The sequence below is a fragment of the Suricata suricatta genome, chromosome 5, assembly GCF_006229205.1.
Source record: "Suricata suricatta isolate VVHF042 chromosome 5, meerkat_22Aug2017_6uvM2_HiC, whole genome shotgun sequence".
Lineage (NCBI taxonomy): Eukaryota > Metazoa > Chordata > Mammalia > Carnivora > Herpestidae > Suricata > Suricata suricatta.
Genome location: NC_043704.1, coordinates 80230789 through 80248128, shown reverse-complemented (window position 1 = coordinate 80248128; position 17340 = coordinate 80230789). Strand labels below are relative to the sequence as shown.

Below are 17340 nucleotides of genomic sequence, written 5' to 3'. Positions count from 1 at the left end.
CCCATTCTTTAAACAGCTCTTTTGTTATTAATTTTAATGAACCTTTTGATTTAGTCCTTGTCTCAAGAGATGTCAGATGTTTGCAGATTTTGAGGAAGAGACTAAAGCATCTAAGGTTCATGGAATCCCTTGGGAGTGATAATTTTACAAACTTCTACATGAAATGTGTAAATGACTTTCCTAAAGTGGAACTAAGAGCTTATGAAATAATTTTTTCAGCATGCTCTCTTACGTCACCTGGTACCCCACTACATTTTATCCCCACTACATTAGAAAATCACAATCACTGCTACATTAGCATGTCTATTGTAAACAACTTTCCCATCCCCTTTGTTGGGAAATGCATTTTCAGAGTACCTTTTGTTGGCTCAAGTGACTCTGCCCAAAGGAATAGGTGTTTGTGAACATGTTTATTCATTTCATTCAACAAATATATATATTGGTGTCTTCTATGGGCTACACTCCCTGCCCTGAGAGTTTATTATACTCTGTTCTATCCATTGGCCCTTCTTGCGAAGATTCCTTTTATAATTAATTAGGTCCCAGCATAGCCCCCTGCAAGGAGGTCAGTGGGTCTGTACCTTATCTCCCAGCTCATGCCTTGTGTATATTTGTAACTACTGAGACTTATAGGCTCCTGTATGTGGGCTTCAGCAGCTGTCTATAATTAAGACTTGGCTAAGACAAATTAGTATACCTACTAACAATGACTGCAAGACTGATACTTTCACTTTTACAAAAACAAAAACAAAAAACCCCACAACTCCTACATCCAAATAGGTTGTTATTCTTTCTTCAGGGTTCTTACTGGATTTTGGCTTAACTTTTCTGTTAACCTCTAAACTTAATTTCAGTCTCTTCATGTTTAACATTTCAAACAAAGCTACTATTAGGACATTTATGCAATGTAATCTTTTTGAGTAAAGAAAATCGGTCTTTGAGATTGTTACTTGACCTTTGGAGACAGCCAGAAGTCATTTAAAGTCACTAATAGAGGAAATGAAAAAGGAGAGTTAATTTGATTCTATGGTTATTGGTTGAAAATAACATGTCACCATAAATAAGCAAATGGTTTTCTGGCCTGAAGATAGTTTTAGAAGTATACCACAGATATTTTGACTAATTCTAGCAAAGTTCAAAAAGTACATAGCCTCTCATTGTGATTACTTCACGATCCATTACAAATTCTGAAGTTTCTCTTCTTAGTCATTCTTTTGTGTGTCACATGTATACCTTCATTTTCCTACCTCTTTGCTCATTCACAGACCTAAATGTAAAGGAAAAATTTCACTTTTAAAAATGTAATGTATAACTCTTTAATGAAGTACCCTCCCCCCTCCCTATTCCGCAGGCGAGATTTCTATAAGATCTTGGGGGTGCCCCGCAGTGCATCTATAAAAGACATTAAAAAGGCCTACAGGAAACTGGCCCTGCAGCTTCATCCTGACCGGAACCCTGATGATCCTCGAGCTCAGGAGAAATTCCAGGATCTAGGTGCTGCTTATGAGGTGAGTCTGTAAAAAGGATGAAATACAAATAAAACCCACAGTTACAGAAAAGACACTCTAATAGAGTAACGCTCCTTTCTTTCAGGTCACTTCTTTTTACAAATAGACAAGAGATAAAAGTAGAAGCAGTGTTCACAGCTAGGTTGTATGGTAACGTTAGTGTATTGTCATTGCCTGACTTTTTCCTACCAGGATTTGTTTTATTAAGGAGGGTAATGTTGGAAAAGATGAAAGAAAGATTGATAGATTCATAAGGAGACTGATCCTCTGTCAATCGGTTTGCAAGCTAGCGTCAGAAATAGACACAAAATCTGAATGAAGATTGCAAATCTGAATGGCCACATGAAGAGACACAGTGTGCAGGGCAGTTGTAACGTAAAACTCTGCCTCCATATTGGGAATCAACAGGGAACAGTGGGGACTGTGACAAACTAAAGCCCTCTTGCTCCTTTTCAAGGGAACAGCTATTTTTTTTTTCAACCCCAGCCAGTTTTTGCCATATACAACAAAACACAGTGTTGCCATTTAAGAAAAAAAAACACAGAGTGTTTTTAATTTTAAATCAAGTTAAAAATCATTTAACTTTTCAGGAGAAGTGTGAATCCAGATTTTTATGTAATTCTTTTGATTGGAAAATTTTTGTAACTAATTCCAATTTAAAACTTTCTCTTTTGTGCTGATCAAACAAAGCACAGCTATAGTTTGCAATTTGCAAACCACTGTGGAGAGGAAGACACTTCCATCAATATCATCTCGTTTAATCTACACTAGGACACCATAAAATACAGAGTGGAGCATATTCTTATTTCCATTTTCTTTTTTTTCATTTTTAATAGCACTGAGGAATATTTGTTGAATGCTTAATAAATTACTGTTTGAAAAACTTACACACAGATTCTTTCAACACTATGGTGAAAAAATTTTACAAATAAGTTCTGATCATCTTTTGTCAATTTAAATTAGGAGTTAGCTGTTTTTCATGTGCAGCAGTTCACCTTTCCTCTAGAAATAAATTAAGAGATCAGGGTAGGGAGGGGTTCCAGGTTTGATGAGATATAACTGACAAAACTCTAAGATGTTTAAAGTGTACATCACAATGATTTGATATATGTATATATTGTGAAAGGATTATTCCTGCATAATCAATTAACACATCCGGCGCCTTACTTATTAACCTCTTTTTATGGTGAGAACATTGGAGTTCTGTTCTCTTAGCAGACTTCAGTTACACATTACAGTGTCATCACACTAGTCACCATTCCTATTTTCTAAAAGGGCACAGAAGAAAACAAAGTTATAGAGCTAAAACTTTTGAATTCAGGTTAAATCCCTGGATAGTGAGAAGGCTAGAAATAAATCTGAAAAATATTTTAGTAGTGGGAAAAACCCAAAAGGAAGGGATCCCAAGGCCTAGGTTAATGAATCCAGTGAACTGAAACAGTGGCTTAGACCTACGGGAAACTTAGACCTTTTTCTGTTGATATCTTCAGAGATCCTATAGGACCAAAATTCCTAACCTGGGACCTACAAATAAACTAGAGAGCATTGGGGACCCTCTTAAACTATACAGAACATTTGTTTCTTGCTGCTAATATAGATTTCATATTTTACACTCTATTTCCCATAAATATTCCCATGTTTGCTAGGAATCCAATAGTCCAAAATATTTTTAGGGAAGCTGTTGCTAAGAATTTACCATGTTCTTTAAAGGCTACATGTTCTTTAGCTACCACCTATATGTAAATCATTCATAAGATTAAAGATTATTTAACTGTAAGGACCTTTCTAGTCACTAGGTCTAATTTTCTTTCTTCTTTGTGTCATTTATTTGATTGCCTTGGTCTTTAAATAAATTAGTGTTCAAGAATCAAAATCCCAGTTAAGTTGAAGAGTCTTTTGTGAATATAAATTTGTCTTCTCTACTGAGCTGGGGTTACTGTTGGCATTTTAATTAGTTGAGATTCTAGGTTGGTTGGCCAGTCAACTAAGAACCTTTCTTTATTTTGAAATTAAAATAGCTTCTAAGACCATGGAATAAAATTGTATTTCTTAGAAGACAACTGAGGAAGAAGTGAATTATAAAAGATAACTTTCAGGGTAGTTTTTTGAGAGGGGGGTTGTTATTACAGAAGTCTCTGCTATCCATTAAGAAGCTGACTCTAAAATAGCTTTTGTTTGGGGTGCCTGGATGGCTCAGTCGCTTAAGTGTCCAACTTTGGCTTAGGTCATGATCTCACAGTTCGTGAGTTCAGACCCGGCATCAGACTCTGCTGACAGGAGCCTGGAGCCTGCTTTAGATTCTGTGTCTCCCTCTTTCTCTACCCTTCCCCTCCCTGCTCACTCTTTCTCTCTCTCAAAAATAAACGTTAAAAAAAGAAAAAGGAATACTTTCTCCTATACACTCAATTCCTTTTAACATTTCAGTTAAACTTAGAAAAATTTTAGTGGCTCCTTACATATCATTCAGCCCTGAGCCAGAAGTGTGTCCTGTTAATATATGCCAGTCAGGTCTTCCCTTTCTTTTGCTGAGTCAGCAAGCCCCATCTACTTCAGCCTCTCTTTTCCTGAACCAGTGCAAGTATGGGTTTGAAATTACCCTTCAGTCTGCTGTCTAAATAGAAGCTTTAAAATAACAAAGAAGGTATAAAGTTATTTAGCTGTCAAAATTATATGTGTGCAAATACTTCAGACTTCTCTAAATAGATGGGAAACTTTCTCTCTCCCTTTCTCTTTTGGCATGTTGAAAGAACATTTTAAAGAGTATGGAAGCTTATTTAGTTTTTATATTCTTCAAATGGGTCCAGTGAAATTGACCTTGAGCTGTGAAATTGACCTTGAGCAGTCTTCATAGAGCAGTGTTTTGTTTTGTTTTTCACTTTCTGTAATTCACACTCAGAAGGTTACAAACTTAAACATATACATGTCAGACTGCATTCTTCCACAAATGGATTTCTACATACCCTCCCTCCCTGCCAAGATGGAAAAGGGAATATGAAAATATAGCAAGACAGACCTTTCTAAAGGGCCTATCATTTGATTCCCTTGACTTGTCAGGCTCCTAATGTATATTGCAGGGAGGGGTGTATATGGTATGGACATGTAGGGCTGAGCAGATTTTCCGGCTGTCCTGATTTACTGCTTCTATCACTAATGACAATCTGTCATAGTCCCATCCTAATTTATGGTCCAGAGAGATACTATATCATAGAGGTTAACTGCACAAGCACTAGAATCAAACTGCATGGGAAGTAACCCTGAGGAATTCATCTCCCCTCTTTCCTGTTGCTCTCCTCACCTTCATAGCCAAAAGCTGATCTCAGACATGGTTTTTACATGACTAGGTGAATTTTGATAAATTAAAGACCTGAATTGAGCGATGTAGAAGTTCCAAAATGAACAGTGCATCAAAGACTTTAGTCTGCTAAAGAAAATATAAACATGCCTTAATACATAGGGAAGCGCATTCCACAAAAATCTAAAGCACAGTATCAGAGTTTTAAAAAAAACATAAATGGGGCGCCTGGCTGGCTCAGTTGGTTAAGCAGCTGACTTTGGCTCAGGTCATGATCTCACAGTTTGTGGGTTCGAGCCCTATGTCAGGCTCTGTGCTGACAGCTCAGAGCCTGGAGCCTGCTTCAGATTCTGTCTCCCTCTCTCTCTGCCCCTCCCCCACTAATGCTCTGTGTCTCTCTGTCTCAATAATAAATTTAAAAACCTTAAAATTTTTAAAAAAATGAAAAAAAAAATATGAATGGACCTTCATCACATATTACCAACCCCTGATCTTTTCCTCCACTGGCTTTTGTCCCCCAGGTTCTGTCAGACAGTGAGAAAAGGAAACAATATGATACTTATGGTGAAGAGGGATTAAAAGATGGGCATCAGAGCTCCCATGGAGACATTTTTTCACAGTAAGTAATTTGCCCTTTGCAAAGCATTAGTGTCTGAGAATAGATCATTCGGTCATTATTAAAGATGGATCCGTGTTCCCTGCTTCTGAAGCTTTTGACGAAGAAAACAACTCAACTGATTCTTGACCACAAGGTCAATCATCCTCCTCTCTGTGGGAATGGACGCTTCTGTTTTCATAAAGCTCTAGAAAGTACAGGTAGCGCTCAAAGGGCTGTCCATCCAGCCAAATGTATCAGTCAAATCACCCCTGACAATGTTGGAGGCATTACTTCTTGCTGTCTGAGAATCTGCAAACCATTAATGCACAAAATTATTTCTTATAAGCAGAGAGAGAGAGAGATTTCTACTCCCATACCCAAACCCGCCTCTTTTTCATCCTATCAGCAAGAGAGAGACCATTAGATAATCAGGATTGGCGGAAGGAATTAGAGGCTCTTTATCTCCTGTCGAGCGAGCGTGGCTTTCTAGGAATGCTGAGTGGCTGGAATAATAAACACCTTTCCCTCCCACTCTTTGAACCCCTCTTTGTTGAGCATTTGAATTTTTGTGTGCCCTGATGATGCCACATAAGATCTTAATCTGGAGTTTCAAATCAGGTTACAAACAAAAAGATGTTTATGTATGCTTTTCTTTGGGGAGAGGGCTTATTGCTTTCTGTAGATTCTTAAAAGATTTTGTGAACCCTTTCCGAAAGAAAGTAAGAATCACTGTTGCACACAGTAGCTCCCCCATCTAATATTTGGGAGTGACAGATTTTTCAGGGCTTGTGAAGATGTGTGGGTCACATGATTAGGAAACCCTTCTCTTCCCCAGGATTGATTTGGTTGTTGTAGCCTGCTAGGGAAGCGTCCTGTTCCCTTGCCAAATAGAAGTGATACCTAGGGATGCCAGAAAGAGAGAAGGCTCCATCTGTACCATCCCCCCCTCCTCAATCCTCCCTCTCTGTTTTTGTTGAAGATTCAGAGAATCTGTTCACCACGATTGGCTGGTGGGTGGGAGGGAGTTGTCCGGCTGGCATCACTGTGCCAACGTCTGAGGCTTTGTAACATCAAAAATTAACATGAAGATTAGAACACCTGCACATTTGAAGGTCATCGTATTAATTCAATGCGATGCTCTTGTTACTTATAAAAATTGATTTTGGTCTTGTAGAGATCAAAATGTCCTTTTTCATAAGGTCCAGAATTGTACTAGTGCTGATGCTTTTTTAATTCATTTAATTATGTACCCAAGAGTTTTGTACAGAACAGTAGCTTCTGTAATTAAAGCTAGTTTCTAAAAACTACACAAAGTGAACATTACAAGTGTTCAAAATTACCATAGAGTCAACATTACATGAGTATGTATATACTATGCCCTTTCTCAATAAAGTCCGTTATATCTTAATATTCCTTGATATTAAAACAGATTAATAATTCATTGATTAAGTGCAACTTTGAATTCATGGGCACGCTGTATATACGCACTACACTATATGTCTGGACAACATTTATTAAGTAAAATTTTGTGTGGGATGTGGCAATATAGTTGACGCTGTATAAATTAAAAACTGTGTATGATGTATGACTCCAGTGTATTAAAAATGTCGGGTTTTATATAATATTATGTTGGTAGGATGCAATATTGTATCAATGTGAAGAAAACAAAATTGCAAGACATGAACTCTGATTTCTTTTCCTGATGATTTTTACACTTATCCACAGCTTCTTTGGAGATTTTGGTTTCATGTTTGGAGGAACCCCTCGTCAGCAAGACAGAAATATTCCAAGAGGAAGTGATATTATTGTAGATTTAGAAGTCACTTTGGAAGAAGTATACGCAGGAAATTTTGTGGAAGTAAGTTCAAACAACACAGCTACTCATAGTAACTCCCAGACTTGTTCTTTTAACTAAAAGCAAGAAATTTCTGGGTACCCTCTCTGTCTTGTAGAGGTGGGGAAAGTGACCAGATGTACAGAATGGAATTGATCATAATCCCAGGTTCATGGTACATGGTTACTGTTTCGTGAACTCATCATCCAGCCCAGGAACTAAATACGGCAAGGCCCCCAGGGCCGCCTACCTCCACGTACTTCCCTATGCTATTCCCCTGCCTCCCTTCAGAGGGAGCTACTGTCCTGTGTTTCGTCCTTATTGTTCCCTTGGCACTCCGGTTTGTTTGTTGTATTACATATATATGAATACCTGAGTCATATTGTTGTATTTTATTGTTTTTGACTTAGTGTATGGTAGGATACTATTTTTACCATCTTTGGGACTGGCTTTTTTCACTCTAATGTTCTCAAGATTGCTGCCTGCTGTTGCTGTAGCACATATCCTGCTGAATAGAATTTTATTGTGACCACATTGTATCAGTAGGCAGGTAGGTTATTTCTAGGTTTTTTTCCACTTCCCAAAAGTGCTTTTATGAACATTCTTGTACATACATCCCAGTACCTGTGAGCAAGAATTTCTCTTGGGTGCATATATGTGAGAGTGGAATTGCTGGGTAATATGAACCAATGTTCATTTGTACAAGGTAATTCCATATCGTTTTCTCAATTGATTAGTACCAGCACTTCCGCCAGTCAGTTATAAGAGATCCTATAGATCTGTCACCTCTCTAAAACCGTGAATGATTAGGGGTGCCTGGGTGGCTCAGTCCGTTAACCATCCAACTTCGGCTCAGGTCATGACCTCACCTCTCGTGAGTTCGAGCCGCAGTGCTCTGTGCTGACAGCTTAGAGCCTGGAACCTGCTTTGGATTCTTTGTCTCCCTCTCTCTCTGTCCTTCCCCTGCTCATACTGTGTCTCTCTGTTCCTCAAAAAATTAATAAGTGTTAAAAAAAATGAATAAAATCGTGAATTGTTAGACTTCACAATTTTCGCCTATCAAGTGAGTAAAAATGCTACCTCATTATGGTCTTGATTGGCGTGTTCTCAGTTAATTAGGATAAACACTTTCATACATTTGGTCTTTGTTGGCCCTGTGTGATACAAATATAACCTGTCAGTTTGTAACTTGTGTTTTCATTATATTGAAGATTTGTTTAAATGAACAAAGGTAATTAATTTTAATGTGGCCAAATTTATCAGTCTTTTCTTTTATGGTTAGTTTTTGTGTCTTGTATAAGAAATTCTTCTCTGCCCGAAAATCAGAAAGCAGTTCACGAAGATTTTCTACTAAAACTTTGGGGTCTTTCAATTTGAGGTTTCTTTTTTTTTAGTTTTAGAAAATTTATCTCCATTATTTTCTCAGATATATGATCCTCTTCATTGGCATTTCTGCTTTACCTGCTCATTAACTTTCTTGTATGTGTATATATATATATATTTTTAATTCTGTTTCTGTAGCCTTCCCTGCTTTCTTCTAGTAGAGTGCCACATTTTGGACTTTGGGCTCATTACTTCAGTCTTCAGCTGTATCCATCCTACCAGTATCCCATTTGCTGTGCTTTTATTTCAACTCTTATTTTCATACATAATATCTCTACTGGATTCTTGCGTTACTTCTTATCTGATTTCACTTTGCTGCTGCCTTCCCTCTTTTAAATATTACCATGCTTATATTAAATTCTTGATCTGTTTTCTCTAATACATTTGCTTAAAATATATGTTTTGTACAGTCTGTTGTCTTTTCCGGGGGTGGGGGGTGGAGGGCGTGTAGTTGGACTCCTCAGGTGTCTAGATGGTTTTGTTGCCATTGAGCTCATACTCCCCCATGGGGATCAGCAGTGCTTTTGCCCTGATCGGTATCTTGGGGTGAACTCTTGCCTAGTGGTTTTAACTGTGTTTTGTTTGTTTCCTTGGAGGGTTTGGTATGGTTCGGTTTGATGTCTCGGGTCTGTTTTGGAGGAGAGGGGGCCACCCAGAGTTTGTCCCAGGGCAGTTTAGGGGTGAGGCAACAGCAGAACCTCCACTGCTTTTCCCTGACACCTTCTCACTGTCCCCGCTAGCTGCTGCTGCCCCGAGATGCGGCCACCACGCTGTGCACACACCTGCCAGTTCAGTACAGCCTCTCTCTGGAGCTTTCTCACAAATTGTGTGTTACAATTATCGTTTCCTAGAATTGATGTCTTCTTACAGTTTTTCCAGGGTTTGGAGCTAGCCAGTAGCCCGTGCATATGTATCAACTTTATAAGAAGCATTTTCTTTAGTTGTGGCTTCTGTTCTGAATAGTTGGAAAAAGAGGACTGGACAGTTACAGAGGATGCACCTGTCTTGTCCTACTGCTGTTCAGTCTGAAGGGGGAGAGAATGGGCACTGAAAGTATTTGGGCCATCTCTCCTTCACAAGCAAGATAGCTTGCTGAGTTAGGAGAAGAGAGGAGAGCCCAATTAACCCCCACGTTCCCTGCAGACCTGTTGTCTGCCGACATCGCCGGTAATACTGTGTACGTCACTCTTTGCAGCTGTTGTCCCTACAGAAACTTCTAGTTGTTATAAAGGATGTTGGTGACTTTGCTATTTAAGTGACCCTGTGGAAAATTCTTTTTCAAGGAAAAATGACCTTGAGAGGGAGAGAGCAGGGTAGTTAAAAGCATGGACTTGGAGCTAGACTTTCTGGTTTTGAATACTGGCTCTGCCACGTATTAGCTATGTGGTTCCTGAACCTTTCTGTGCTTTCATTCCCCCTAACAGTGCCTGCCTCGTGAGGCGGCTGTGAGGCCTGGTTGAGTTCATACGTGTAAAAGTGGTCAGAGCTTTGCTCGCCTTGTAGTACGTGCCATAAAGCGTCTGCTCTAGTCACTGTTACTGTTGTCATTTATTTGGCTGACCTGAGCTCTCATATATTTGTAGGCTTCAAGGGACTTTTCCCCCAAGCGTCTGTGTCATCCTGCTGCATGAGCACGTGCCCTGTGAGGAGGTGTTGGACTAACTAAACAGGCAAAAAACAGGAATACGTTTCTTCGTGTCTACTGTTTCCCACATACCTGGAGCAGTCGGCGTGTTCAGTTGCAAGCAGCTACAAAGAGATGATTATTGTGTCCCTTACATGTTCAGTATCTGAACCGAGATAACAGTGGGAAACGGTCCTGGATTGAGTTGCCTGAAACAAGGAAGTGTTTTCATTGGGTTTATCGTATCCAGTGGTAGGGTGGCAGCTAATGGCAGCATTTGAAGGCTGTGGTTGTTCTTCGGGGATTTTGCTTGGCACAGCTCAGATTTCTTCGAAGATAGCAATTCTGTGAACTGCCTTAACTCAGCGGTGTTTCGGTGTGGCTTAGAAATGCCGGTGTCATACACGTTAGTTTTCAGCTCTCTTCTTCCGCAGCAGAATTTGAATCACTTCAGTATCCGTTTGCTTCGTTCCTGTGGGGGCTGATTTATAAGGAGGGGCAGCTTGCCGGAGAAGGGGAAGTTCCGGCTGGGGCGCTTGTGCAGCCCCGATCAGTTGAGGAAACCGAAGGCTTTTTTATGGAGCAAGAAGCTGACATGGTTTATGTACCTCGTAGGTAGTTAGAAACAAACCTGTGGCAAGGCAGGCTCCTGGCAAACGGAAATGCAACTGCCGGCAAGAGATGCGGACTACCCAGCTGGGCCCGGGGCGCTTCCAGATGACCCAAGAGGTGGTCTGTGATGAGTGCCCCAACGTCAAGTAAGTGGAGCGCCTTCTTCGTTCCACCAAGAGACACTCCAGTCATGTCATTTCCCTAATAAAATGCTAATGGTCCATACCTAAATTTTCCCCCTAATCTCTCCATACGCTTCTTTCACACTCTGTCACGGTCCCCCCGAGGGTAGAGCAAAGACATGGATATTTTTATATTTTCCAAAAGTATTTCTTCTGCATATCTCCTTCTGTGTTTCTGAACTAATAAGCAGTACCCTTTACTTCTTGGTATACTCACCAAATGTTAATGTTTCATTTTTCCTACTTGGAATATTAGAGGAGTCCTATATGTCCAGCTAACATTTCAGATTAGAGAAGGACTCTTTGCTGATTATATTATGAACACACTGTTTAATTGAACTGTATGGTATATGTATCAAAATTAGATCAGTTATTTGTGGGATCAGGAAAAATATCTGATGCTGCTGATTCCTGATAAACACGACCCTGTGGGTCCAGGTGCCATTTATGTAAGTGTGGGTAGTTTTCTCTGTTACTGACCACATGGCTCAAAGTAATCAGTCTGCTGCAGGTTTCTTTGGAGGCAATTTCAAGAGTATATGAGGTAGAGTAGATGTAAATGGACCTCAGATGGCTTTGTCAACTAGAGGTACAGAATAGTCTTTCAGGAAACAATTCTGATAGAACAGAAAAAAATTAATTATATGTATCTGTGGTTTGGTTTGCATTTTCATTTTTTCCTAAATTCTCTTTGTCCCAGGCTAGTGAATGAAGAACGAACACTGGAGGTAGAAATAGAACCTGGGGTGAGAGATGGCATGGAGTACCCCTTTATTGGGGAAGGTGAGGTATTGATGTTGATGTTTTACTGTCACTTCCTGTTCCCTGGGTGCTTGTGAATGCCTCCCGCCCCCACCTCTCACCCTATCCTAATGGCCACATAGTAAATGCACGTATCATTTCCCACAGTCTTTTGTCTGTTTTAAGCCTTTCATGACCTTCGTGGTTGTCCACCTTCAGCCATAGCATTACAGTTTAGCTTTTGAACATAATGGCCAAAAGTTACCACTCAGTAAATTTTATCTAGTTGCCTAAGTTATATCAAAACTTAATGTGCTCAAGGGTGCCTGGTGGCTTAGTCAGTTGAGCGTTTCAACTCTTGATTTCAGCTCAGGTACTGATCTTATAGTTTATGAGATTGAGCCCCTGCATCAGGCTTTGCACTGATAGCTTGGAAGCTTCTTGGGATTCTCTGCCTTTCTTGCTTGTGCTCTCTCTCCCCAAATAAATAAACTTAAAAAAAATTTTTTTTAATGAATTAGTGTGTCAAGACCTTAATGGATTAATTTTAACTCAGCAATGAAAGATGTATAGCTCTTTGGTGTTGATAAGATATTCTCAGACCTCCAAAAGAAAAGCTTTAAGACTTTAGGTTCAAGAAATCAATGAATCTTTCTTTGTTAGGATACAGGTCAAGTTGTTTATTGATGTTTCTGAGACACATGTGATCTTTCCTAATAATCCAAAACCTGATATAACTGATTAGAGACACTGCTTTCATGGGTAGACTTGGTAGGCAATGCCCAAGGTAATGGCTTTAAAAAATTCTCTCAACTGCAGATAGATTTGCAGTGTTCAACTTGTGTGACTTATAACATCATCTCTTCTGACTAGGTGAGCCTCACGTGGATGGAGAGCCAGGGGACCTGCGGTTCCGAATCAAAGTTGTCAAGTAAGTGATCTGATGTTGGAGTCCCTCTCTTTAGCCCCCACTTTTCACATGAGTTGGAGTAGAGAATATGGATAGCCACCAGGGCATTGCTAGACGTTTCCCTCTGTTTCCTGCACTTAAATGCCCTAAATGATCATTTGTAACTCTACAACAGTACTAAAAATTTTGGGTTGGGGCCTAGGATTGAGCCATTATATATTTACTCACAACCTACAAATCCAAAAGCTGTTGGGGGGGCACCTTGGGTGGCTCAGTCGATTAAGTGTCCAGCTTCGGCTCAGGTCATGATCTCACGGTTTGTGGGTTCGAGCCCTGCGTTGGGCTCTGTGCTGATGGCTAGCTCAGAGCCTGGAGCCTGCTTCGGATTCTGTGTCTCCCTCTCTCTCTGATCCTCCCCTGCTCGCACTGCCTCTCTCTGTCTCCCAAAAATAAATTAAAAAACATTAAAAAAAAAAAAAAGATGTTGGGAGGAAAGAACTGATAAAAAAAAAAAGAGGAGTTATAAAAGAGCGACAAATATGAATGGTACTCAAGGAAACATGAGATTTTGACTGAGGAAGCATGGCCCCATACAAGATTGGAAGACGTTGCATAGAAAGAACCTTTTTTTTTTTTTTTTTTAATTGTAGAGAGAGAGAGAGACAGAAGATGAGCAGGGAGGGGCAGAGAGAGAGGGAGACACAGATTTCGAAGCAGGCTCCAGGCTCTGAGCTGTCACTGCAGAGCCTGAGGCAGGGCTTGAACTCACAAACTGAGATCATAACCTGAGCTGAAGTCAGATGTTCAACCAACTGAGCTGCCCAGGCGCCCCTAGGAAGAACCTACTATTACTACATAATATGCAGCTTCTCTGCAGCATGAAGTGCTGCTTACATAAGAATTTTGTCTGGGACTCAGTCTTTCTTATTTATTCTCTCTTGTTACCACTTTGTTTTTGTTTTGTGATGAAGGATTAATATTTTTTTAAATTTAAATTTTAGTTAACATACCATTCAATATTAGTTTCAGGAGTAGAAATCAGTGATTCATCATGTGCATCCAACACGCAGCGCTCATCACAAGGGCCCTCCTTGGTACCCATCGCTCATCTAGCCCATCTCCCACCCAGTTCCCTCCATCGACCCGTGGTTTTTTCTCTTTCATTAAGGTCTCTTATGGTCTGTTTCCCCCTTGTCGTCTTTCTCCCCCCTTCCCATATGTTCATCTGTTTTGTTTCTTAAATTCCACATATGAGTGAAATCATATGGTATTTTTCTTTCTCTGATTTACTTTGCTTAGCATACTACCTTCTGGCTCCATCCACATCATTGCAAATGGCAAAATTTCATTCTTTTTGATGCTGAGTAATATTTGATTGCGTGTGTATATGTCTGTCTGTCTGTCTGTATGTATGTATGTGTGTGCATATTGGAAAGTGACTGAGCACACCTTCTGCCAGGAACTACTGAAGGAAAGAAAAACCCATGGAAAAGCATGTGACTTGTGAAGTGGTGTATTGTCACAGCAGTTTATTTGAACTTGAGACCACTGTAAGCATGACCCAACCTACCACCCTATTTTTACATATCCAAGTTCTAATAACTCTCAAATCCAGGATTTAATTCAAACTCTGTTGAGGCACTTTACTGACATCATTCCCTTTTTGGTTTGAGACACGTTAGAATTTCCTAACAGAGTTTACTGTTATTTAGAAATTTCAAGTTCTTCTTTTCTACAAATGCCACCAGCAGATTATAATTTTGTCAACAATGCTGTCATCTCTTTTTAGTGCCACCAGACTTAGATCTGCGTCATTCATGGTATAAATTTTACTCTTGCAATAAAACTACCATCTCTCTCTTAAAATGAGATCAGATTAGCAAATAATATAACAGCTTTGTTGTTGTTGTTGTTGTTGTTGTTGTTGTTGTTGTTATTGGTTTTTTCCAAGACAAAGGCAAACTTCCCTAGAAATTATAGTTATTAAAAAAGAAAATAAATTAAAAAAAATAAGACACAAGAAAAAATAATATTTTGGGCAATAAAAAAATTATTTTAAACAAAACAAATACACATTCACACATACATATGCACACACACATCTTTGTCCATCCATCACTTGATGGACATTTGGGCTCTCTCCATAGTTTGGCTGCTATAAACACTGGGAACATGTACCCCTTCAGAATCTGTATTTTTGTATCCTTTGGGTAAATACCTAATAGTGCAATTGCTGGATCTTAGGGTAGTTCTATTTTTAGTTTCTTGAGGAGCCTCCAGAGCAGCTGATTTCCAGCGCAGCTGCACCAGTTTGTATTCCCACCACCAATACAAGAGAGTTCCCCTTTCTCCGCATCTTCACCAACACCTGTTGTTTCTTGTTTTGTTAATTTTAGCCATTTTGACAGATCTGAGGTGGTATCTCATTGTGGTTTTGATGTGTATTTCCCTGATGATGGGTGATGTTGGAGCATCTTTTCATGTGTCTGTTGGCCATCTGGACATCTCCTTTGGAAAAGTGTTCATGTCTTCTGCCCATTTATTCACTGGGTTGTTTGTGTTTTGAGTGTTGAGTTTGATACCTTCTTTATAGATTTTGATACTAACCCTTTATCAGATATATCATTTGCAAATACAGTAAAACCTTGGTTTGCAAGCATAACTCATTCTGGAAACATGCTAGTAATCCAGAGCACTTGTATATCAAAGTGAATTTTCTTTATTCTAATTGTTCATAGTTTTACTTACATGCTTTGCCTTCTGTTTCTAAGCTCAAGTATGGGATTTAATGAATTTTACACAACTTTTATATTTTTCAGTTAATATTACCCAGAAAAGAGTGTCTAGTGAATGCCTAATGTTTCAAAAAGTGGTATTCATCCTTTCCCAGGATTTTTCTAAAAACTTTTTGAACACTTTCCAAAAATGGGAGTATTTTATTTTTGCCTTGTTCTGTTTTTAGGCACCCAATATTTGAAAGGAGAGGAGATGATTTATATACAAATGTGACAATCTCTCTAGTCGAGTCTCTCGTGGGCTTTGATATGGATATTACTCACTTGGATGGCCACAAGGTAAACAGCCCAGTCCTCCTGTTTCCTCCCTGTGGATGGTTTTGGGATTATGTGTTTGGTTTTTCTTTTTATTTGGGAAACCTGTTTCTCTGGTGTGCTAGGCCCCATGACGGTTCCCCGTCCCTTTGTCCTTGTGCTGTGCTGAGCTGGGGGCTCTGGGCTCCGGTGCTCACTAGAGGCCGCGTGCTGTGCTTCAGGGGCACCTGTCCTACTCCAGCCCGTTCCCGTTTGCTTCCTAGGTACATATTTCCCGGGATAAGATCACCAGACCAGGAGCCAAGCTATGGAAGAAAGGAGAAGGGCTCCCCAACTTTGACAACAACAACATCAAGGGCTCTTTGATAATCACTTTCGATGTAGATTTTCCAAAAGAACAGTTAACAGAGGAAGCGAGAGAAGGTGAGCAGTCTAATGAGAGAGCACGCGTGTGTATGTGTGTGGATGTGGTATGTGAGCATGAGAACAGGGGGTACAGAGGATGGGCAGTAAGCACACAGCCCTCCAGTGACATCACACGTCAGCCACTAACACTAGTGAACACAGGACTAGGAACTGGACCTGACTTTCTGTAAAAGAGATATTCAAAACTGTTCTGTCACTGTGTTACAAAAGGCTGTGTAAGCTGGGCTTTAAAAACTGGGGTGTGTGGGTGTGAATGTGAGATGGAATCACTTAATTCACCGGACCGAACTGTAAAGGGAAGGGTGAGGCATACAGTAGAAGGGCTAGGGGCGCTGCGGTGGCGTCTGCCATGGTTGCTTGAGGCGAGGGCCCAGTTGGTGTGTCCTAAATACTAAGAGGAAGGAGAACGGAGAAGAGGCCCAAACTGACAGGAAGACAGAGGGAGGAGTGGGAGACACTGGAGAGGTTTCTCTCCATTTTGATGGCCTCCTCTCACTCGTTGGTAGGGTCTTGTGGGTCTGTGTGGTGTGCAAGTCACGAGGGGCCGTCTTGGACATACGTGTGCATGTGGGGGCGGAGAGTGTCCATGCAATGAACTTGAGCATTTCAGATTCGTTGTTATACGGCCTTTTGTGAGCCTCTAGAGTTTAATTATGTTCTTTAAACTCTGGAGAAGTGACCTTTTTGTTGATGGAAGCATTTGTTCCTTCTTTCTTCAGGTATCAAACAGCTACTGAAACAAGGATCAGTGCAGAAGGTATACAATGGACTGCAAGGATATTAAGAGTGAATAAAATTGGACTTTGTTTAACATAAGTGAATCAGCGATATTTATTATCAACAGGGGTTTTTTTCGTGTGCGTGTGTTTTTGTTCCTATTTTCAATATGCAAGTTTGGCTTAATTTTTTTCTCCTAATGATTGTCATGAAATGAACAAGAGGGTTTAAGAATTTGTCCATTTGTGTTCAGAAAAGAATGACCAGCAAAAGGTTTAATAATACCTCTCCCTTTGGGGATTTAATGTCTGGTGCTGCTGAGTTTCAAGAATTAAAGCTGCAAGAGGACTCCGGAACAAAGGAAACCATATAAAGGGTTGGAGTTCATTGTTAGCGATTTCATTCAAAATGCCAACTGGAGAAGTCTGTTTTTAAATACATTTTGTTGCTATTTTTTTCTTGA

The 17340-nt window shown here is 39.9% G+C and overlaps 1 protein-coding gene across 1 annotated transcript in view; it reads left to right on the top strand.

Annotated features, from left to right (window-relative positions):
- Nucleotides 1–17340, top strand: part of DNAJB11 (DnaJ heat shock protein family (Hsp40) member B11) — a 21530-nt gene extending 4190 nt beyond the window's left edge. The window contains exons 4-12 of the mRNA XM_029939688.1: nt 1352–1508; nt 5322–5419; nt 7124–7256; nt 10855–10997; nt 11734–11816; nt 12648–12705; nt 15647–15758; nt 15998–16157; nt 16880–17340. Of these exons, the coding sequence (XP_029795548.1) occupies nt 1352–1508; nt 5322–5419; nt 7124–7256; nt 10855–10997; nt 11734–11816; nt 12648–12705; nt 15647–15758; nt 15998–16157; nt 16880–16944 (1009 nt within the window). The 3' untranslated portion in view covers nt 16945–17340. The remainder of the gene's footprint in view (nt 1–1351; nt 1509–5321; nt 5420–7123; nt 7257–10854; nt 10998–11733; nt 11817–12647; nt 12706–15646; nt 15759–15997; nt 16158–16879) is intronic.